The 22,296-nt window shown below is 57.5% G+C and overlaps 1 protein-coding gene across 1 annotated transcript; it reads right to left on the reverse strand.

Annotated features, from left to right (window-relative positions):
• Window positions 1-2,418: 2,418 nt before the first annotated feature.
• TCF25 (transcription factor 25) lies at window positions 2,419-21,661 on the reverse strand. The gene is made up of 18 exons (XM_050904234.1): window positions 21,479-21,661; window positions 20,167-20,334; window positions 18,390-18,464; window positions 16,221-16,345; window positions 14,836-14,901; window positions 13,614-13,696; window positions 12,913-13,043; window positions 10,185-10,284; window positions 9,153-9,246; window positions 7,994-8,086; window positions 7,249-7,354; window positions 6,693-6,852; window positions 5,553-5,640; window positions 4,819-4,977; window positions 3,987-4,077; window positions 3,571-3,650; window positions 2,903-2,975; window positions 2,419-2,667 (listed from the first exon to the last, which is right to left on the reverse strand). Exons 1-18 carry the CDS (start codon window positions 21,659-21,661, stop codon window positions 2,506-2,508), a joined length of 2,037 nt encoding a protein of 678 aa, XP_050760191.1. The 3' UTR covers window positions 2,419-2,505.
• Window positions 21,662-22,296: the final 635 nt, after the last annotated feature.

Raw genomic sequence — 22,296 nt, forward strand, 5'->3', positions numbered from 1 at the left:
GGTCCCTGCCTCAGCCCCGGGGCCGTCCCCCCCCCGGCACCCGCACACCCCCCCGAGTCCCCGGCCCGCCCCGCCAGCGCTCCCGCAGCGCCCGGTGGCGAGGCTGAAGGGACGCGGAGGAATGGGGGACGGGGTGTCCCGCCGCCCGGTGATGTGCTGGGGATGCCACACGCCCACCGGGCTCCCCGGTGTCACGGCCGCCCTCCTCGCCAGCCCTGCCTGGCGTCCCCGCAGCCACGTGCCCGCCGGCCCAGGGTGATGGGGAAGAAAGGGCCCTTTCTCTGCCCCGGCTCCCGCGGCTCCTCCTCCCGAGGAGGGTGGGCACCCGCATGACAGCGGCACCCCAGCAGCGAGGAGAGCTGCCGTGGAGGCCGGGGCTGCCGGACCCCCGGCACGGCCCTGGGGAGCTCAACTGCTTGGGGTCACCATGTGCCTGGGGGTCCCACGTGCCCTTGGGGGGGAGCAGGGGTCCACGCACCCCCGGGGCCGTGCACCTTGGGGGGCTGTGTGCCATAGGGGTCCTCTGTGCCCCGGGGGAACCATGCATCTTGGGGTCCCCAAGTGTCCTGGGGTCCTGCATGTGCTGGGGGGGGGGATCCCTGCACCCTGGGGGACTGTGCGTCTTGGGGGGTCCCATGTGCCCTACAGGCCTGCGTGCCCTGAGGGGTCCTGTGTGCCCTGGGGGGGGTCGGTCATGCACCTTGGGGACCCCAGCAGGACCCTCCCTGCTGCCAGAGCCAAGCTGCCCTTCCCAGTCCCCATGCGTGGGGCCGGGAGCCCCGTCCGCCCCACCGGCCCCACGGCCTCGCCTGGTCTGGCCCCAGGGACGGTGTTTTGCCATAGGGCGGGCGACGGGTCCGATAGGGATCGGTCAAAGGCACGATTAAACGCGATGCCGCAACCACGACTCGGCAAAGCCCGGTGCCGGAGGAAGCCTGGGCAGGCTCGGGGACGCGGGACCCATCTGATCATCATGTGCCTTTGGTTGGTGTTGATGCCTGGAGCCGCTCAGCTGCCAAAGAGCCATTCACGGCTGCATGAAAAAGCCGATCCCGGGGTCATTCCCACCGGCCGTCTTCCACTTCCTCCCGTGGGGTGCCGGGAACTTTTCCCCGCGGCACAGAGCACCCTCCGTGGCTCCGGCATGGATGAAAGCGGCTCAGCCGGATACGCTGGGAATGGGGTCCCAGGTTGTCACGGGTGCCTTGCTCACCCCGAGCGCCGGCACGGCAGGGAGCTACGGCTAACGCGTGCCGTGCGTCGAGCCGAAGCCGGTGCACGCACAGCCCCGGTGCCGGGTGAGGAGCGGCAAAACATCACTCACCCCCCCCCCCAAAGGAAACGCAAGGAGGAGGAATCCGGATCGGCAGTTACCGGCTTCTCCCCTTGCCGGCTGCCGCTCGGCTAACGAGCGCGCCGGTACGTGCCGTGAATTATTAGCTTTTCTCGACAGAGGGTTTGAGAACAGAGCTCGAAAACGCCGAGTCTGCAAATCCAAGTGAAGCGAACGTAAAGGCACAAGGGAAGAGGATGGGGCTTTTGTGCCGTGGGATTCGGAGATGCCGGAGGGGATGGAGCCGGGGCAGGCCGGCCCGAAGCCCTGGGGTCTGCGCTATAGCGCAGACCCCAGGGCTTCGGGCCGGCCTGCCCCGGCTCCATCCCTGTCAATCCGCAGGGATCCAGGCTGTTCCCCGGGGAGGGAACGCAGCAGACGCTGCAGAAGAGAGGAGGATTTATTCCAGGCAGCATTAGAACCACATCTACACCGTTACACAGCAGAAAAGAGGCATGGGGGGGGTGGAAAAAAAACCCCAAGGGGTTTGAGCGCAGCTGACCTCGTACAAGGTGAAGGTGGGAAGAAAATAAAAAGGGGGGGGGACACACACGCGACACCCCCTTTCTGCTCCCATTACTGCAGCACAAGGAAGAGCCGCTTCTCACACACCTCCGGTAGCGGAGGGAAAACTGCAGCTCCCAGGGAGCCTCTGCTTGTTCCTCCGTGCCCCCCCCGAGGGACGGCACTGGAGCAGGGGGGACCCCCCCCCCCTCCCCGAGCCCTGCATCGGCAAACCGGGAGGTCCGGCGTTGCGTTTCGCAGAGGGAAGGAGGCTTCGGGCTGAGAGAAGCGCAAAGGGCAGCAGGGCTCAGGAGGGGGCAAAAGGAAAAAAAAACAAACAAAAAACCCCAAACCCAAGGGCCTCCGGCCATGAAACGCAAGAGGAGGAGAAGAACGGGAAAGCAAATGTGCTTGGGGGGAGGCCAGAAGGGGACTAAGCTGCCTCGGAGCCGAGGGACAGCTGCTGTAGATTAGCTCTGCCACGTTCAGACAGTCCTCACCCCGCCGAGAGATGCGAAAGGTGCCCGCCGCGGCAGCCGTGTGTCCCCCCACCCCAGCCCGGGACAGCGAGAGCGGGCGCCTGGGGTCTGCGTGATTTTTATTGAGGTGCGACAGGAGTCGGGGGGGGATTACAGAGGGTTTGGGGGGGGGAGATGTGCGCTCTCGGCTCAGTCCCAGTCCCCGTCGCCTTCGGGATTGTCGTCTCGGGGGGGTTCCTGAAACTGGATGTTCGCCAGCATGTCCCGCATGGCTGCCATGAGCCTGTTCACCCCCTGGTTAAGGTCCTGCCCCGCTCCAGCCTCTTCGTCCCCGTCGTGCCTGATGTCCCCCTGCAAGAGAGCAGAGCTGGAGGGGCCGGGCAGGGAGCTGCCTGCCTGTCTGCAGCAGGCAGGGAGAGAGACAATACCGCTTGCCAAAAAGCATCAGGCTGCTCTGCAACCTGACGTTTACACGCCGCGTGTGCCAAGAGCCACTCCCTTTGCAGAACCACCGTGCAGTGGAAACTGCTGCGCGCCGACAGCAGAAGCGCGCTCTGATCTGCCCGCAGCAGCGGGCTGCACGTACCTGCAAGTTAAAATTTGGCAACAGCGATCGGAAGAAGAGAGATAAAGTGCTTTCGTTGGATGGATGATTCGTTCTGAAAGACAGAAGTCACACCGCGGTTAAGGGGGTGGCGTGGTGGCCGGCCTCTCGCTGCGACTGAGACGGGGCAGAGATGCTGGAGAGAACCACGGTGCGCAGACCAAGCCGCGGCCCCTCCTGAGCCAGCCCCGAAGCAGGGTATGGGGGGATTCTTGGGGATTTCTTACCCCAGGCAGCCAGCAGCCGGCCAGCCTCTGGGCAAAGCAGTCATTAAAAGCACTACCAGGTTTGCAAGACACGGACGGGCTTCACCCCAACGGGCTGTGCGCACCACGGCCGGCTGCGCTTTAACCTCTGTTTACCCCAAACCGCCTCAGTTAAGAAACAGCCAAAGTTTTTCAGCGGCCTTTGCCTTAATGGCTGTGAACAGCCGCCGTCTCCGGCGGTGACCACCAAGGAAAAGCCGGCAGGACCAGTCCTGCCTGTACGCTCTGCCTGTCGGCGAGCGCCGCAAGCCAGGCCGCTCTTCCTCCCAAAAGATGGAGGAGGACGTCAGCTCCAAGCACCCACGTGCACCCAAGGCCGGGGCTGAGGGCGCGCCAGGAACGCGCCGGCTGTGCCAGCGCAGAAACGAGGGGTGGAGAAGGTACCTTTCTGGTCTGGTGTAGGAAACGATGGAGTCCAAAGGAGGTAAGGGGTCGAAGCCCATTACAGGCTGCGAGGTCACCTCCTGCGGCGGGGAAGAAGAAAGAAGGGGTGAAGGCTGCGTCGCCGGCAGCAGCAAACACCGAGGCACGGAGACGGTCGGAGCAGCTGGACAGCCCTTCGTCTCGGGGAGCGCAACGGAGCCGGGCACCAGCTGCAGCCCGGCCTGCCCACGCGTGCCCCCCACCGTGTGCCGCCCCGGGAAGCCGCGCGTACAGGGAGGACGCTTGGAGGTCAGGCGGATGCTTCTTGCTGGTGGCTGGGGTTTAAGACGTGCCCAGCGTCCGCACGCGCGGCAGGGACGCGAGTGCCGTCGCGCTGCACGCAGCGGCATCGCCTGTGCCCCGTCAGGGCCCCTCACCAGAGGCAGAGCTGCCGTGGCCTCCTTCATCTCCGAGAGGATGATGTGCCGGTAGATATTCCTGGGTGCGCTCTGGTACCGCATCTTCCTCCTAAAGCGGGGAGGGGGACAGAGGATTGCACCGAGCACAGCTCAGCATAGCCAGCTTTCCATTTCTGCTTCTCTAGGTGCATCGTCAGCTTCATCCCTGGCTCTGGGGGGACGTGCCGTATCGGAGGGAGCTGGCCTACGGCGAAGCCAAAGTCACTTGGCAGCTGCTGACCTCCGGAGGAAAGAGGAGAACCGCTCAGGGACGCTGTACAGATCTCTCTGACTGGCACCGTTCCTCTGCAGAGGTCAGCAGAGCAAACTAACTTTGGTTTAGGACAAGACCTAATGCCTCTCCCTCCCGCTTCTCAGAGCTGGAAAGTGTTTCTGAGCACTAACCTGCCCTGTGCAATAAATGGCTGTGAGCCGTGCAGCCATCCCTGCCCTCCCCAGCCGGCAGCAACCCCTCCGGCCTCTCCGGGCGATTCCCAGGGCAGACGTGACGGCCGAGGCTGGGGGAAGCCAGCGCAGCACACACTCCCCAGCGAGCGAAAGCTACAACTCTTCATTCACGTTTGGGCAAAGCAGGGAAGAGCCTCTGCCCTTCCTGGCCCCACAGCGTAACCCTTGGCGTCAGCAGCCACCATCAGGTCGGCAGTCGTGGGGCTCTGAGCAAGCCCCAGCCTCGCTGCAGCCCAGGCCAGAGCTCCTCTCGTCTGCGGAGCTCCCCCGGCCCGCTCTGTCCCCGCGTTTCAGCAGCCATGCCTGGTACGAAGAGCCGCTCACCTCCGCCTGCCGCACTCACTTGTGCTCAGACTCCTCCACCAGCGGGTCCCGGGCATCCACCATGCGTAAGACCTCGTGGACGTTGGTCTCCAGCCACGCCATGACAGCTGGGTCCTTCCACAGGGAGTGAGTCCTTCCCACGTAGAGGGATGTCAGCTGGTTCAGGGCGGGAGGCTGGCTACGGGAGACAGTTGTTATTCAGGGCACTCTCCTCCTTCCCGCCTGCAGGTCCCTGTGCGGGCTGGCAAGGGCTCGTCTCTGCACTGTGCTTCGGCGTGAGAACACAAAGAGAGGAATCGCAGGCTCCCTGCTTTGCTATTTCCATCTACCTTCACCAGTTTTTCTGCCTCCGTCTATTTTTGGGATAAGCGTAGCCATGAGATGAAAGTTAACGCTGCCTTGACCCGAGGGGGAGACCATTCCCATGTTTAGGAGGACCACGTGTCAGGGAAATCCAGACTGGTAGGAGACAGCCTGCTCCGAGAGCACGCCCGTGTTGTTCTCGCTTACTACATGTACCAACAAGCTCCGCTATGAACTTCTGACCCATCCACATTAAGGTGAGGCAGGTCTATCAGCATTATCTGGTGGCCATTATGGAAATCCATTATCAAAGCATCTAACAGCCTACTCAGGCGAACCAAATATTCTCCCCCGCAGCTTTGTAACTCCATTAGCTACCTGAGCAAGCAAAAGCCCCACTCCCGGCAAAATCGATTCCTTCTCTTTACTGAGAACATCTCCAGGGCTTACCTTATCTGAGCATTCAGCCCGAAAAAGGAATGGGACGCGACCCTGGCATCGGGCTGCACGCTGCAGTGATCCAACAACGGCATAAGAACTGCAGGAGAAAGTCAGACAGCTCGCTTTCAACAGCCCGGCGAGGAACACCATGGAGTGGCCGGTCACCACTGCCAGGGCTGCGGAGAGACAGCCCCCTCCCGGGGGGCCAGCACCCCAGCGGGGCGCTGACCGAGGACCCAGGCAAGGAGGGTGCGAGGATGCGGCTGGGGGTTACGCTGTGTTTTGATCTCTGGGTGAATGATGGAAACAGATCCAGAGTAAACGAAAAACAAACTTCCCCCCCCCTGCCCCCAGTGAATTAAGGTGCAATTTTCTGCACTTAACGCTGCTGGCCTTTGAACTTGAACAAGGATTTTATTTCAGTCACCATGACAAGCAGCAAAAAAGATGGTTTCAGCCAACACAAACTAAACCCCTGTTCGAGAGCTGGTTATTCCTGTCTATAAAGTCACACCCTCCTCTGGGCCCAGAGGGGCTGTACATCTCCTTTCATGGACAGAAGCACCCACTGGATGAAAGCAAGAGTGACGGGCACCCATAGAGAGCACATCCAAAGCAGAGCAGTGCCTCGGAGGGAAAGCCAAGAGACTTGCTGTCTCTGGTCTGGGCAACCCTGGGGTGAAACATTTTCCTGCTCCAAGACTCTGGTTCTCATCCTCCCCCAACTCGCACGCCCGTGACCATCTCTAATGAAGGGGCATCAGCTGCTGCGAGGAGGCTGCGCGGCAGGGAGAACAGTCGCCGATCTCTTCCTAACACGTGGAGGGCTCACGGCTGCGGGGGCCCGACCCGGCTCCAGCGTTCTCTCACCGGCCCTGCCACGGCGCGGGGTGGGAAGGCTGAATCCCACCACCACCAGCACCGCACCAGACGTAGGTACAGCGGTACCTGCCGCTGCCGGTCCGCCCGAGCTGCGTCACCCTCTGAGTCAGGGCTCCCATCTCCCACGGACAGAGGCAAACGCCATTTGCAACCCACAGGCAGACTGCTGCCTCTGCATTTGACTGCCTGGGATCCAGCCTTCGCTCTCACAGATGAAGACAGTGACAAAGCCTGCGGGGACGGACTTACCGGTGGGGACAGACTTACCGCTTGGGAACATGATCAACGCGAGCTGGATGAGCCGGGCGGCTCTCTCCCGGGCCTGGCTTAGCTCCAGCTCCGAGCGCTCCTCCTGCTGGCTCAGGAAGAAATAGGCCAGCGGCACGGAGAAGGCAAAATTGGGCAGCTGGGACAAATTCCGGTGACTCTGCAGGATCAGAGAGACAGATTTATCGAGAAATGACGCTACGCAGAACGATCTCGATGTGGCTGGGCTGCACAGAGGGTGGGGTTTCTTGCTTGCTGGATTAAGTTACTTTCCAGCCGCTGGCTTGGTGCCCCCACAACTGAGTAAGCAATTTTGAGTCGGTACAATTGTTTGCAGGGTACCAGGATTACCAGAACAAACACCCCAGCCTTTACGGGTCATTCCAACGCTGTCAGGATGTCAGCCTGGCCGTGAGACAGCCCTCAAAGGGCTAACCCGGTTACGAAAACCTCACGCTCTGCGGCACAGCGTGCCAGCCCAGGTGGGGAGAGCCCCAGGAACCAGCCCTCCCCTCTCTGCCCGCTCTCTCGCCAGGGCTGCCTGTCGGCAACTCACCTCCCACTCCTGGAACATGCGGGTCAGGAAGGTGTATTCTCTAGCTCGGAGGGACAGAAAATCAATCAGCAGCAGCACACACAGCGGGTCGTTCTCTGGATCAAGGCTTCAGAGGGAGGCGAGCGCAAGGGGAGGAAACAAAATCAGTGTCACAAAAGCTGAAGTAGCTGTCCTCATTTCTAAGTCAAACAAGACTTTCCCCCTAGCATCCAGAGAGCTTCCGTGACTCAGCAAGCGGAGATAACGGGAACACGATTGTTCCTGCACGGCCAGGATGATGGTGCAACGCCCTGCCCGGTCTGCATCCCTGCGGAGGGGTGACGGCCCCCCCGTCACCACCCAGGAGGAGGATCAATGGCCGCAAAGCAAGCGGGCTGAAGCCACCGTCGTACATCTGCTCCGCAGAGACTCCGGGCTCTGTGGACCAGCCAGGCCCACAGCTCAGCAGCTGAGAGCAAGGGCCACCCCGGTCCCATCTGTTTAAGCCTCCTTCTCAACCGTCACCTCTCCCCAAAGCAGCACCACAGGTAAGAGCACGTGCCCAAAACTAACCTGTGACACCGCACCTGTAAGGACTGGCAACAAGCCCTCAGTGAGCCCGGCAGCAGCAGCAGCAGGCCTCTGAGGTTTTTTTGTCCCGCCCGGTTTAGGTTTGGTGCGTTGTTCGAAGCGTGTTCCCCCAAGCCTGAGACACCCTGCCCCATCCCGCAGGGAAAGGGGTGCAGCCCTCGGTGGGGGCACCTACCTCAGAATGAGTTTGCAGAACTCCAGGGCTGTCCGGGGACAGCCTCTCTTCTCCAGGAACATCAGGTGCTTGAAGAGAGCCAGGAAGAAAGCCCTGCGTGGGGAACAGCAACAGGGTTTAGAAGCCAGATTTAGAGAGAAGCACCTCATGCCACTCAAGAACGGGGACCCACGGTCAGCCCCAGCCCCTTGCCCGGCAAGCATCAGTGCCGCTGTGCAGTCAGGGGGGCCCAGGGAACCTAGCCTGGTGCAGTACAGGGTGCCACAGACCCCCCCACATTCCCACCTCTTTTTTTCCCCCTTTTTAAATCTCTCTGTGCAAGTACAGGGACAGCAAACCCACGGCCTGCTCCGCAGACCGGGGCCGACAACGCCGGACAAGAGAAACAAAAAAAATCCTCAAAGTCTGCATCCTGCCTTGTCCCAGCCCGCCCAGCCGCACGGGGACGGTGACACAGAGCACGCACGACACGTACGGGGGGAGGACTAACACCCAAACTGGGCGAGATACAGATCGCAGCGTTCAGGTCGCAGACAGTACGAAGCCCATCAGCGAGCGGGTACTGGAAATCTGAGCAACCTCCAGGTACAGCAGTTTGGGAGAGACGACTTGGGTCAGCTGACTGGAAAATTCCCAGAATAAAGTCACCTTTCCCCGCAGCTCCAGAGCTGTCATTACGTAAAGAGCCGGCCGGGAGCAGCGCGAGTGCTGGGGACGAAGGCCGGGCAGGCAGCACACAAGTGATCAAGCACAGCCGTAAACATGCAGTGAGTGTTTTTGTGACAAAAATAAGTGCCGTTTTGGGCTAAGGGGTACTAATTGCATGACAAGGACGTGACGGGGAGGAACAGTTAATGCTCCAATAAGAAATCCCTCGGGAAAGAGGATGCTTTGCAAAGGAACCTCAGTCCGAGAGCTGCTGGTACGCCAGCACCCATCTCAGGAGCCCGCTGCTGCCTTGCCGAGGGGCACTGCCACCCACCGCCGAGCGGCAGAGCCTGTTCCGACAGACGGGGACATTCAAGGTCCCCCCAGCCACCGCTCGCCAGCGCGGATGACGCAGCAGACGTCGTGAATCTGGGTCTCTGTGCCCAAAGTAGGCCAGGGCACACCGCGACGGCTCTCCGGCAGACGCGGGGTGGGCAGGCGTGCCGCCTACCTGTTCTCCGGCCGCCGGTAGTCCAGCCTGCAGGTCCCGCTGGTGAGACTGAAGACGGGGTGGAAGGCGCACTCCAGGCTGTACAGCGCCCGCTCTGCAGACAGCGAGGACAGCGTCAGGGCACGCCACCGCCCCGGCACGCCACGCAGCCCCCGGCGCTTACAAAACGGCAGTCGTTTTAGCCCAGAAGACACCGATAATTGAGAGCTCTGGCACCCACGAAATAAGCTTGTTCACAGCCTAGCAAGGCACAAAAGCTACTTCAGAGCATGTGGTCGCAGCAGATACCCAGGCAAGCGAGCCCTCTTCCCATCTGCAGGCATTACATCGCGCTCCGGTTGTGAAAAGTAACTCTTCTGGAGGTCTGGGACTGAGGCCGGTACAGCTGCCTCTGCCACAACTGTCTTCACACAGGGAAGCCAGAGATCCTGTCCTCACTTTGCCTCTGACCCCTCCTGTCATGCCGGAGAGCACACGCCCCGGTTACCAAACGGCACATCTGACAGCCGAGACTGCAGCAGAGCAGGTTGGAGGGGCAGCCATCCTTCAGGACGCCTCCTGCCCCCACGCAGCCGGCGGTGCCCCGAAGAGCAGAGCCCGACACGCTGACCTGCAGGATGCTGCTCGGAGGAAGGCAAGGCACGCTAGCCCGGAGGGCTGGGCAGGCTCCCCACAGAGCGGGAAGGCTTCCTGGAGCAGCCCCTCGCGCTGCCATTATCTCCTAAATCAGACCCTCCTCCTGCAAGGGACTTCCTACAGGTGGGACCCCGCCACCTCCAGACAATCCTTCCGTTCATTTTGGAGGTGAACGCTGACGTGCTTTGCCCCAGACAAGCACGTCCAGCGCTGTTTAAAAGCCTCCAGCAAAAGCTGCTGGTCTGCAGGATGCTACAAGGCCGAGCGCTCACGGCCCCGGAGCCAAACCGACCCTTCTGGTTTGCCGCTTCTCTGTTGAAACGAAACCAAAACTGAACCAAAAGCCTTCGATTACTAATTCACGCCAGGACATCTGCTCCTCACCTCAGCTCTTACCTATGAGATCACGGGCCATCTCCTGATCCTCCTGCATCCGGCACACGTCGCTGAGCTGCAGAAGGGAGTCCACGTGGTACGGGTTCATCTGAAGCAGCAGCTACAGAAGAGCAGGAGCTTGATTACACGACGGCACAAATCACTGGTTTCTCGTGCGCTCTGCCAACGAGGCAAGCTCTGTAAGCGTGGCAGGGAGGCAAATGCCCTGACCCCGCGTGTAAGAAAGGGGCTGTTCTTGTCCCCGGGCCTGAAGGTGAAGAAATCCTGTCCCACACCATCCGAGAGCCAATGCTCAGACTGTAGTGCGAGGCTGGGGACGCACCTCACGTGAAAGGCTAAAACTATGGATTAAAAGAACCTAAGAACAGTCACGCCGGGTCAGAGTAGAGGTCCATCTTGCCCCATCTCCAAAAAGCAGATGCCTGGGGAAGAGGACACAAAGCTGGGCACACGTCACGACTCCCAGCACACTCTAAGCTGCCAAGCTTTAAGGGTTCACGGACCCCCCGCTGCCAAAGATGCCATTTATATTAATGGTGCCTCCTCTCGTGAATTTGTGCACTTACTGACCCAGGTACCTTTCCAGCACCCCAGCTCTGCGATACAAAAAGCCACCGCTTAAGCGCACAACATGACGAACTTCCTTTAATCCCAACCTGCCAGCTCCGTCCCTGCGTTGGAAGGGACGGCAGGGAGATCTCTCCCCACCCCACGAAGGATCTGAGCCCTCGATCGCAGCTTCCCTCAGGCAGCTCCCTCCCAGCCGACCCAGCTTTTCCAGCGCTGAGGCCATGCCAGGCCTTTGATCGTCTTTGCTGTCCTCCTCTGAATCTCTCCCAGCTCCACCATATCCTTTTGAAGATGAGGGCCCAGAACTGCACACAATATTCAAGATGCAGGCAGCAGGCATAATTACATTTTTGTTTTATTCTCTATCCCTTAACAATTCTGAGCATTTGATCAGGCTTTTGCTTCCTCTGGGTACTGAGAGGACATTTTGACACACCTATTACAATTCCAGGATCCAGCTCCTGAATGGTAATGGATTAAAAATATTTTTTTCCAGGCTTCAGAACAGAAGTTTAACCACCCCTGAAAAACCTCTGCATTCACTAGTTACATTATGAATGGGCTACTTTTTCCAACTACCTAAAACTCAGTTTCAATATGAAAATACTGAAGCTACGTCAAATCTCCTCACAGTTTAGTTTTGGGACCCCCCCCGAACTGAAAAATACAGCTTCAAAAGCTCCAGAAGTTGTACATCTGCAGGGTGGTGGCCAGCGTGACCACCTACAGTACAAAGCCTTTACGTTCTAGGCTGTCCCAGCCCAGCACCTTTGCCTCGGTGCCACTTGCCTGACGTTCTACCCCTTCCTTGCTTGCTCTTAAGTTCCCTTCTAGTCCTCCTTTTTGGAAGGGATGGAGCACCTAGGGTCAGCGTGATGGGAAAAAGCATTCTTCACACACTTACAACTTCACCAGCGAGACCCTTTTAACCCACTAGCAAGAACAGAAAAAACTCTCCCTGAGCAGGACCCCCCAAAAAATAACGTTTTGCATGCTGAAACCACAGCGGCAAGGCAGATCTGAGCTCCAGCTACATCAAGACTGTGGTTATCACAGAAAAAACAGTTGGGGGTTTGAAGTACTTCTGGCATCGGCGAACCCATCTGTTAGATTTTACCCTTAACAGAGAAGTGGAAGATGAAAGCTGTAGGAATATCTTCAAACATAGCCAGACACACTGAACGGGGACAGACCATAAAGACTATCTTCAAACATAGCCAGACCCACTGAACGGGGACAGAGCATAAAGACTAAAATGTACCACAGAAAACCTGTCCTGCTCTGCACGGCCGTGAGAGACCGTGTTTGAGCCGTCCTTAGGACGCTGGCTCTCAGGGTGATCACTGCTGCATAGGAATTACCTTGCATCACTTAATGCGAATCCCTCAGTCCAGTCAGCAGGCAGAATTGAGCTGCAGAAAGCAGTGGCCATGAGCAGAGGGTGGGAAAGCAGACGGAAGTAAACTTTATTTAGTAGACAATGGTCTCTTTAAGAAACTTCTCCAGGACACGGATCCGAGCTCATGTGGCCAGGGTTTTCAGAGCAAAAATACCTCAGTTATGGTTCAGTAGGGCGCACAGCAATTTTACTGTTGCTTATCACTACAAACTATAAGTGTTACCATACAGTTTAATGAGCTTGGACACGCATGAAGAACTTTCAACACAAAGACTGTTTTGCTGAAATACCAGGAAAAGACACATTTTTCATCCATGCAAGAGTTTATAAATACAACAGCTGTTAGTTTAGATTCCCATTTAAAGATCGGTTTATACAACATTTCTCCTTTCCTAGCTGAAGAGCTGAGACAAGGGAGCTTTGTTCCTACCCTTTCAGCCAAAGGGCCAGTTCCTGTGGGCTCCTCTTCCAGATGGCTACCTGGCACGCTCTCGGGCAGAGCCACCGAGGCTCGGCCACCAGCCACGGGACCTCATTTGCACCAAGGTGGTCACTTATTTTATGAATAAGGTGAAAGCAGAGCTCAGCAAGCAACGCTGCCTCACCCCACGCAGAGAGGGCACAGGGCTCTACTGCTCAAAACGAGACGGGCAAAAAATAAGCACTGGGAGGACGCATCAGCCCCCCTCCCCCTGCCAGGGAAAGGGGCTGGAGGAATGCGGGGGCTAACAGCACGGGCAACCCAATTTCATAACATACCACAATGTTGTTGGGGTCCATGGACTCTACAGCGTCCAGGAACTTGAACTGCACTTGCTGGTACTCGCGATGGTGCTCGAACGTGAAGTACTGTACTCCCCTTCTGGTGTCCACCAGCTGCATGGCAATACCTAGAGGGTGCAGGGGAGACGTGGGTACCACTGCTGCCAGCCCGCGAGCGCAGCGGCAAGAGAAGCTCTTCTGCTTTCTTACCACACAGAAAGCTCATTCACATCATTGGGTCCAAAGCCAGACGCGTTTTCAGAAACTCCCAGAGAATTTCACTCCTTTCCCTCCTGAGTCAAAGTCCGAAACCCACCCAAGAAGCCCAGGCAGCTTGCTCTCCCCACGGATATTTCTCATTATCCAGCAATACTGCTGTTAAGAAGGGAAGTACTCATCACCTGCTACCTCCAATAAGGGGGCGGGGGGGGGGAAAATGCTCAAACGCTAAGATACAGTACGACCCTGTTGAGAAAGGAGGTATTTCCATCAGGTGATGAGCAGTTCCCTTTCTGCATCAGCCAGCGCAAAGCCTGGGCCTGGCAGCTGATGAAAGCAGCTCCGGTTTCCGTGCGCTGAGGCTCTAGGAAAGCCAGGCTGGCAGGAGCAGCCATCCATGCCAACGCGGGCACGGGACCGACGCGCCCCTTGGGCTGACGGCAGCGCCGTGCTGCGGGAGGTGGCACCGAAAGCCTCACCTGTTTTGCTGTAGCGCGGCCAGGCGTTCTTGGGAGCCGTCAGCCACGTGCTGCGGACATACTGGCGCTGCCTTTGCCTCGGCCTGAGGAAATAAACACGACAGGTCACAATTTCTCTGTACTAACAGAATGAGGAGGGCTGAAACCAGCCAGAAAAAGGACGATTCAGGGAAAGAGAGATCCAACTTCTTCCCCAGGTGCAGCCCTGCCACACGGAGCTTTTGCCCAGAGCTTTGACATGTTTGCCTTTAAGAGACAACATACCTTCGCTCAGGCTCTGCCTTACTTGAACCATTCCTCTTTGGGCCAGCCAGTGCCTCCAGCATTTCCACTTCAATAGCTTCTCTCCCCTGTTTTTATTCCTGCCAAGTTCTCAGCTGCCTCTCTGCTTCAAACAGCTTCCCAGGTCCAATTAAGAGAGCCCCATATCCCTCTGACTCATCTCTCTCTTCCCAGCAGTGCCTTCAAATGTCAACTGATTTAGTTTAAGCCGTACTCACAAAGGCAACCAATTTATTGGTTCAGGGCAGGAGGAATTCAGAAATCAAGGCTACTCTAAGACAGACATGTCTCCTCAGTAAGGGACTGCTGCTTCTTCCTCAAGCGCAAAATATTCTTCCACAGACTCTCTCAGAGAGGGCTTCTGCTTCCACCATCACTGCTCTGAGCTTATACCCTTCTTACGTGCACATTTTTCAACCAGCTCACGACAGCAGGGATTTTCTGGATAACACTGACCACAGCGCAATGGATAACAGCATAGAGACCTCACACCCAAGAAGCAGTCGGTTCCCTGGGCCCCTGAAAGCAAGTGCATGAGAACCCCTGGAAAGTATTCAGGGTCCACTCTGAAAGACATCAGAGACTTTGGAATAGCAACGAGAGACAAATGCTGGAGAAAGGAAAAAAATCTAAGAGTCTATACTCTATGAATTTGAGTGAAAGGACTTTAGAAGGGTGTTTTGACAGTAAATGAGAGGGGAAATCAGCAGAAGAAAAAGCAAATGCTAGCAAAAGCCTGGAGAAGTCTTACTCCCCCCTCACACATCTCACAAAAAAATATTCCCCCGTCCCAACAAGCGACTACTAAATGAGTAAGACACCCTGAGCCCTGGATTCCCTGCCCAGGCGTGGCACTGGGGGCTTGGTAAGCCGTACCAAGGGAAGGACAGACACACCGACTTGGACTTTGAAACGGTTTAATATTGAATTCTGGACTAACCTCTGATCACCAAGAACAGCACGAGCCCCAAAGTATCGCTTCAACTCGTTCTCTGGGTTCAAGTTTCTGAGAAGGTTGAAACAAGAAAGAAAAGCTACCGTCAGTTAAACACAGCCAAAAGTCTCACACTCGAGTCCTCTCCATCAATACCAAGTGCTCTGTACCTCAAACTGTCTCCGGCCAAGCCCCCCAACTGTCACACACACCACTGATCTGACACAACACACAGAAAGGGGACTAAAAATGGTCAGAACAGGAGGCATGGAAAGCCCTGTTCAATCAGATGCACGCTTCCTTCATGTTCTGCTCCAAAGACGGCGCTGAGCTGGGGAGTACTGCTGCTGCCCTCTCCAGGGCAGCTGGGGCCTTAGTCTGGGATGCTCCCAGGCCAGCCTCCGTTCAGGAGCGCACACTCGGGCTATGCGTGCCTGGAAAACAGGAGATACCTGCTGCTGAGTCTAGCAGCGGCAGCCTGCAATTCGGGGTAAGCACCCTAATCACTGCATGGAGGCTGGCAAGGATTAACATACTTTTTTTTTTTTTTTAAATACAAAGAGCTTGTATCAAAGCATGACAACACCTATGGTTTTCTTGATCTAACATCTGGCCCAGAGAAGGGAGGCATATTTGAGAGGGGTTTCTCTCTGCTGTCCAGTCAGCAGGCCTTGAAGAGAGGGAGTGGGAAGGCTGAGATCCAGCACTGCCAACCCTCACGCGCTCGGAGATTATCCCGCTCTCAAAGGTTTCTGAATAATGTTTACTTGACCAGAGAAGTCACTGAAGTTTAAAACCACCTCTAAGTAAACAAACATTTGGCCTTTACTGCAGTGTCGCTGAACAGGCTGCACTAGCACTGAGTGCCCACCAGCCTAGACTCAGTTTTGATGCAGCGTGACGGGAGGTTTCAAAACCAGGACTCGTTAAGTTGTCCCAGCTACAAGTATAAAAGTTTTCTCCAAAAACAGAAAGAGCTGCCAGTGTCTGCACCAGCTCAGGGCTCCGAACCACGCTGGACACACCAGCCGGCCCATTCCAAACAGGTTTCCCAGTGCGATACAGGCGCAGATGTTACAGATCTCCAGTCTGAGACAGATTCGTTCTTCAGCTCTTGGACACGCTTGGCGCTTAGTCCACGTTGTTGATGGTGACATGCGGGAAAGGTTAGACAAGTTTAACTTGCTTTCCTGGTGAAATTAGCTCCTGGCACTGCTCAGCCCTCCTCCTCCTCCTCGGAGAGCACATGCTGTCTGTGGGACCTGCTGCTCACAGCGCCCGGTCTGAAGGCAGCCAGTCACCTGGCCAGGTGAGCTCCCAACTCCCTTCCTCGGGGGAACAGATATCCCTGTCACACCCAAGGCCAAAATCAGGAAGGAAGCAAGCACTACCTGTGCTCTACGTAGAGCAGAGGCCTGCTGTCAGCGATTATTCCGCTCTGGGTTTGCTGTGATAGCCCATTGGTATCCTCAATCTTCTCCAACAGGCTGTCGATGTCTTCCAGGTCGTTGTCTTCCTTAAGATAGGCAGACGCAAAGACAAGGCAGTTATTACAGAACGCGTCACCGTGGCATGCAGGTCACCCAGCAGAGATCACACCCAGCTGCCTCCGGTTCCTTCGGCTCGTCCCGATCTCCGTGCGATACTGGCGCAGCCCCTACCGCTCACCCCATCGCCCACCTCGGGTGTGCACATACTCTCTTCTTGAGGCCTCCTGCTCTCCACTCAGCACTCTTTATTCCCTCAGGAATCCCACTCAGAGCCTGCCTTCCCTGCCCAACTGCCCCCGAAAAGGGCTGGCTGCTCTTCCCCGCTGGCTCAAGGTATCACAGGGCTGTTGCTCTTCACACCGTCACGAGTCCAAACGTGCCAGCTGCATATATCTAGCGTGGGCAAGAGCTGGCAGGCTGTCTGGTCTCTGGTCTGCTCCTTCTTACCCAGCCTTTGCTGTGCTTTGTCTGGTTTATTTATACTACAATCCCTATATCATCACAAAACATTGTGGTGCTGATTTTAATCATAAATATTTAAATAATCAGCCTTTACCATCTACTTCCCATGGAAACACTAAGTTACTGCTGTGACCCTTGTAATAAGGCATCAAACACTCACATGATTTTAACCCAACTCTAATGTATTGCACTCTCACTTTCCCCATCTTCTAACAACCCCAAGAATATACCCGGCAGCGCACATTCAACAGTTGTATAACACTTTCATCCCAATTTTCCTCTACTCTTCCCCACAAACAGCATGTGACGCATTTCTTATGCGGCCATTTCACATCCTCCTCATGATGTACGTGGGTAGAACATGGAATTCCATTCATGACACCCAAATAGCACTGCAAGTTTGCCTTTTCCAGCTAAATATAGCCGCTCCGCATGCAGTGGATACATGAAAAGTTTATAATGTGCTTTGCATTTAAGTGCTTGAACAAAGGTAGTATTATCTCTAGTTAGCAAATCCAATTGCCTGGTTCTGGGTATGAAGTCTCCCTAGAGCCTACAGCTGGCAGATGTCACCCTATTGCTCCTTATTCTCGGACTGGGAGTGGAAGCAGGCTCTTTGATTGCGTTCTCTGCCTCAGTAACTCGCTCTGAGCTCGCCCAGCTGAATTCCCGGGGAGGAAGCGGCCAGCCGGGCACCTACGCCGGAGTCACGGCTCACCCGTTCAGCACTTCAGCATACTGCGGCTCAGGATGTTTAGCAAAGGATCTCCCCCGAGCGAATAGTTAAGAGTCTTAAACCTTAGCAGAAAACTAACTCCCACTTGAACTTTATTTCTATTGAATTTGAATGACCAATGACTGTAATCCATTTAGTCTCCTAGGCTAGCTCAAGTAGATAAAGTATATACTAGGTATATACTATCAAGATATATACTAGATATATACTAGCTCTATATATCAAGTATATTCAAGCATACACATTTGTCTCTCTAGTTTTATCCACAACACACGCTGGATGAAGTTCTCACTCCAAGCACACTTCCTTAGGGGCAGACAGAGAGAATCACTGTCCCCTCGCTCCCTTCACCACTGAGGGGAGGGAGCAGGTCCCACGGGAAGAGCACTTGGAAGTGCATTTGTGGATAACGCACGAGCAGACGCTCCTGTCAGCATTCAGCCGTCAAACTACAGAGAAGGTGCGCGGCCGTGCACGGGGGAGAAGGGACCGTGAGTGACGGCTGGCAGCGAGAGCTCTGTACGGCTCTGCACAGCCTTGCCTAAGTAGGGCAAGGAAAATATAATGAAAACGCAAAATTCCTCGCACAGTACCCCCTCCCGTGCAAAGCTCGAAGCAGAGATGAAAGAAGATGCCGCTGCGAGGATTTCAGCCCTAAGCATCTGCAGCAGAGCTGCGCCAGTCCCGGCTGCTTGAAGGACCACAGTCAAAGGCTGCTGTTGCCGTTTCATAATTTTAAATGAGGACAATGCAAAAAAAGGAGCATTTTTGCCTCAAAATCTTTTCTGCAGCCACCTCAGAGCTGCCACTTTGTCAACCCCAATGGAGAAATTCGCACCGTCACTTAACTCTCAGAGCAAATGCAGACATACCAGAGTCTCCCCTGCTGAAGTTTTCTTGGTTTTCCTTTTCTTTTTTTTCTTTCGTGGCTTGTTACTCAACGCAGGCTGCAAAGATAAACGGAACAGCTGTCAGAGCAGGCCCACGGACTGCAGGGATGAAAGCTCCACGGGGAAAAGAGCATTTCCCACAGGGATCAGCATGCCGGGAGGGCTCTTAAATGAAACCAATATTCATCCTTTCAAGTTTTGTCAGCGAGGGGAAATTAAGACACAAGGAGAAAATGGAGTAAAGCACCAAAGGTTTACAAACGCAAGGGTTAAGCCTCAGCTGACTTTCAGATCAATGTCCGAGACTACAAAATCAGGCAAGAAACATTTTAGATAGGCCAGGTGGAAGAAACGTTTCAGCCCTCCTTCAGTCTCTAGGATAAACTTTATTTCTGTCTTTCTAGTGAGCATGACAGTTTCATCAGTCACTCTGATTTCCACAGAAACCAACACCTGCCTGAAAGCACCATGCGATACAGGCTCCTCTCGCTGCAGGCGCAGCTACTGCAGCTCACAATGCTGCGTGGCATTCCCTAATGCGACAGGCACGCTGCTGTCCACGCTGGCTCTTCCCCAGGGCGTACAGAGCTAAAAAGCACATTTCCAGGATCTACGCAGGTAATAACAGCGAGTAACAGCGTCACCAGAACAACCCCACAGCTCCCGAGCCGATTTCGGAACCAGGGGAACGTGCAGCCCCGATTTGGCTCTATCAAACGGCGCGGAGACGCCTGCCGAGGGCTTCCCACCCGGGAAGCTCGGAGAGAAGCAGCAGGTGCACTCTGCAGTGTTGGCGCAGCAAATTCACCGGGTCAGGGCCCGCTGGAGCCACCGCTCCCGCAGGGACTGACCGAGCAGAGCTCACACCGCACAGCCAGAGCATTCCCAAGCCCCTGGGCCGGTTGAGGCCACTAGCGCAGCTGGACCGCGCACACACAGTGGTCTTTGCTCCTCTGGCCACACCGCCTGGCACCCAAAATCCACAGACGCGTACCCCAAACGCTGAGCCCTAACGGGTGAAGCCAGGGGGCCAATCCCCCGTCACTCCCCCCGACCCTCATCTCCAGCGAGATACGGGCTAGACTTGCAATGTCAAATTGTTAATTAAAAGTGCCCCTTTCCTTACGTGCTTCTGCAAGGAGACACTTCTGAGCTGATACAGAGCACAGGAGGGAATCTTAACACAAAACGACAACAAAATATTACAGGGAAGAACAAGTTCAGTGTTTAGTTTCCACTGCTTGGAGTCTCCGCATCATTCACTCCCAAACAAAGGCTGCACTGAGCGTTTACCCACCAGCCCAGCCCCACGTACGGTGCAGAACTCAAAGAATCGTGCAGGGAAGGGAGCAGAGAAGCCATGTCCGTTTCAGAACCCCAGGGTGCTTTCCTTCTCGCGCGCTCTGCCTGACCTCAGTGCTCGTGAGGACACAGCACAAGGTCTTCCTCAAGAACCTCCGCTCTGCGGCTGTAAAAATCTCCCCGGATCCTAGGCACAAACCCAACCCTCAGCACCAAACTGCTCGTTCTCCTCCAGATCTGGAGCCCCAAGCACCGGGGTTTAAGCTCCCCGCGTGCATCCCTCCCCCGAGGCTCACATCCTCAGCCTCCGACAAAACCCAGGCGCAAGGGAAAAGAAACACACTTGTCTGTCACCACAAAGCTCCTCAGCGCGCACAGAGACAGGGAGATAAGAAACCTCCTCTCTGCACCTCACGTGGCGACCGCCATCATCACTAGATACCTGCGGTTTAGTTACCGTTTGGTCCGGCTGCTCTGCCTCCTCCCCATCTCTCTGCCCATCGCCTTCAGTCTCTTTAGTTACAGCCCCTTCGTTGTTCCCTCCTGCTGCATCCCGCTCGCTGAGCCGGGCGTCTGCTCGCTCCTCTCTGGATGGCGGCTCATCCTCCGACTCCTCGGCGGTGATCTGCGCAAAGAGACGGACAAGCTGCAGAAAGAGCCGGCGCAGGGCTGCGCTCTGCCCTCTCCTGCGCCCAGGGGACAGAATTCCCCAGGGATCTGATCTGTTCCCCTCCCACCTGCAAACGGCAGAGAAAAACATCGCAGAAGCAACGCGGGGCTCAGCAGCCCGACTGGCTTCTCCAGCAGATGGACGGGGACGACCCCCTCTTTTCAAGCGTGTCGCCCAGCGGGCACCTGAACAGTCCCGCACCCACCGACTCGCTGGAGGGGAGCACAAGGCCACGACGACGTGTCCACTGTGCAGCATGGCCGGCAGAAAAAAGCATGGCCCTATCTGGACTCTGCTCTTCCTTGTGAAGAGCCTCCAAAACCAGCCTTGCCTATGCTTGCGCAGCCAGGCCTCGGGGAAGGAGAGGGAATCGCTGGGGCTGGCCAAGGTGCCCAGAGAGGAAGGACCAGGCTCTGTCACCCCAAGGATCCATCTGTGCCATCAGGGCCCGCCTGATCCCCGACCTCCAGCACCGGGATCTTGTGGGGCTGGGAAGGTGGCAGGAACGTTCCTAAAACCGGTTTCACCCCCTGTTTGACCACGCCAATACTCAGGCCCAGCTCTGACAACATCCACACCCAGACCACCCAGCCCCTCCCAGGCCTCCCTCCAATTCCCTCCCAGTTCAGCCCCAGTTGCTGCCCCTCAAGCCCTCCCTACACCCCCACCCCACCCCAACGCCCTCCCTTTCCTACCCCCCAGCTCACATCCCCCCACCTGAGTCTCCTCCAGGCCCTCCCAGTCACCCACCATCCCAACCCCCTCAGTCCCACCCAGTCACCGACCCCACATCCCTCCCTCCCACAAACCGTCCCCTCAGTGACCCCCACCCAGCCACCGCCCCCCCGGGTCACTGTCACCTCTCTCGGTCACTGTCACCCAGCCTCCCTGTTCCCTCCAGTCACCCCCCACCCCCCTCAGTCACTGCCCCTAAGTGACCCCCTCACAGTCACTGCCAGCCCTCACCCACACCCCCCCCAAGTAACTGCCACCCCACCTGCCCCCTCCCACAGCCACTGCCACCCCGAGTCCGTGTCCCCCCCCCGGGCACCGCCACCCCGCAGGCCCCAACCTCTCCCCCGGCGCTGTCACTCCTCACCAGCTCGAAGCGGTTGCTGACGCCGGTGCGGACCGGCCCGCGGCATCCCCTCCCGGCGGCGGCTAGCGTTGACTGCCCCTCCCGGCCGCGCTCGGGGCCGGGGTCCAGGCCCAGCTCGCCCAGGCCCGGCTCCTCCTGGCCCCGCTGCTCGCCCCTCAGCCGCCGCAGGGCCCGCCGCGACATGGAGCCCGGCGACGCACTGCGCCTGCGCACGCCGCGCCCCCCTCCCCTCCCCGCGCCTGCGCCGCCCCGCCCCACTGCGCCTGCGCCCGGCTGGCTGACGCGTCTGCGCAGATCCGCCCCTTCTCCAGCCGCACTGCGCCTGCGCAGGCCTCGCCTCCCTGCCCGCTCTACCCGGCCCATCCCTACTGCGCCTGCGCGTCGACTGACTGCACGCCCGCGCACTCCGTATTCGGTGTACCCCCCCCCTATTGCGCAGGCGCACTGCGCAGCGGCCCGGGACCAGCTTCGCGCCCCGCGCGAGCACGGCGTGAAATATGTCTCGGGGGGGTGGCGTGGGACCGCGCACTTTCCCACGGCTCCTGTGCGGGGTCACGGCGGGGCACAGCCCGGGGACACGAGTGGGACCCGTGGGACAGGCCGGCGAGAACCCAGAGGGACAGCCTGGGGGTGGGCCCGGGGCCGGGGACACACAGGGGGCAGTTTGGAGGGGGGGGCATGGGGACGGGGGGGCGTGGGGGGGTGTTCCCACGGGCCCTGTGCGGGGTCACGAGTGGGGCACAGCCGGGGGGGGGCAGCAAGGATGGCTGGGGGGGTGGATGCACACGATCAAGTGGGCCACGGTGGAGTGAAGGGGG

The sequence above is a fragment of the Gymnogyps californianus genome, chromosome 12 (assembly GCF_018139145.2).
Source record: "Gymnogyps californianus isolate 813 chromosome 12, ASM1813914v2, whole genome shotgun sequence".
Taxonomy (NCBI): domain Eukaryota; kingdom Metazoa; phylum Chordata; class Aves; order Accipitriformes; family Cathartidae; genus Gymnogyps; species Gymnogyps californianus.

Excerpts from the sequence above, each read along its gene's own strand:
- TCF25 (XM_050904234.1), bottom strand. The coding sequence starts at position 21,661 with ATGTCGCGGCGGGCCCTGCGGCGGCTGAGGGGCGAGCAGCGGGGCCAG. Across the intron at positions 4,078-4,818 it reads GTGGAGGAGTCTGAGCACAA|GAGGAAGATGCGGTACCAGA; the intron begins GTGAGTGCGGCA and ends TCCCCGCTTTAG. Across the intron at positions 3,651-3,986 it reads CCACGGCAGCTCTGCCTCTG|GAGGTGACCTCGCAGCCTGT; the intron begins GTGAGGGGCCCT and ends TCCCCGCCGCAG.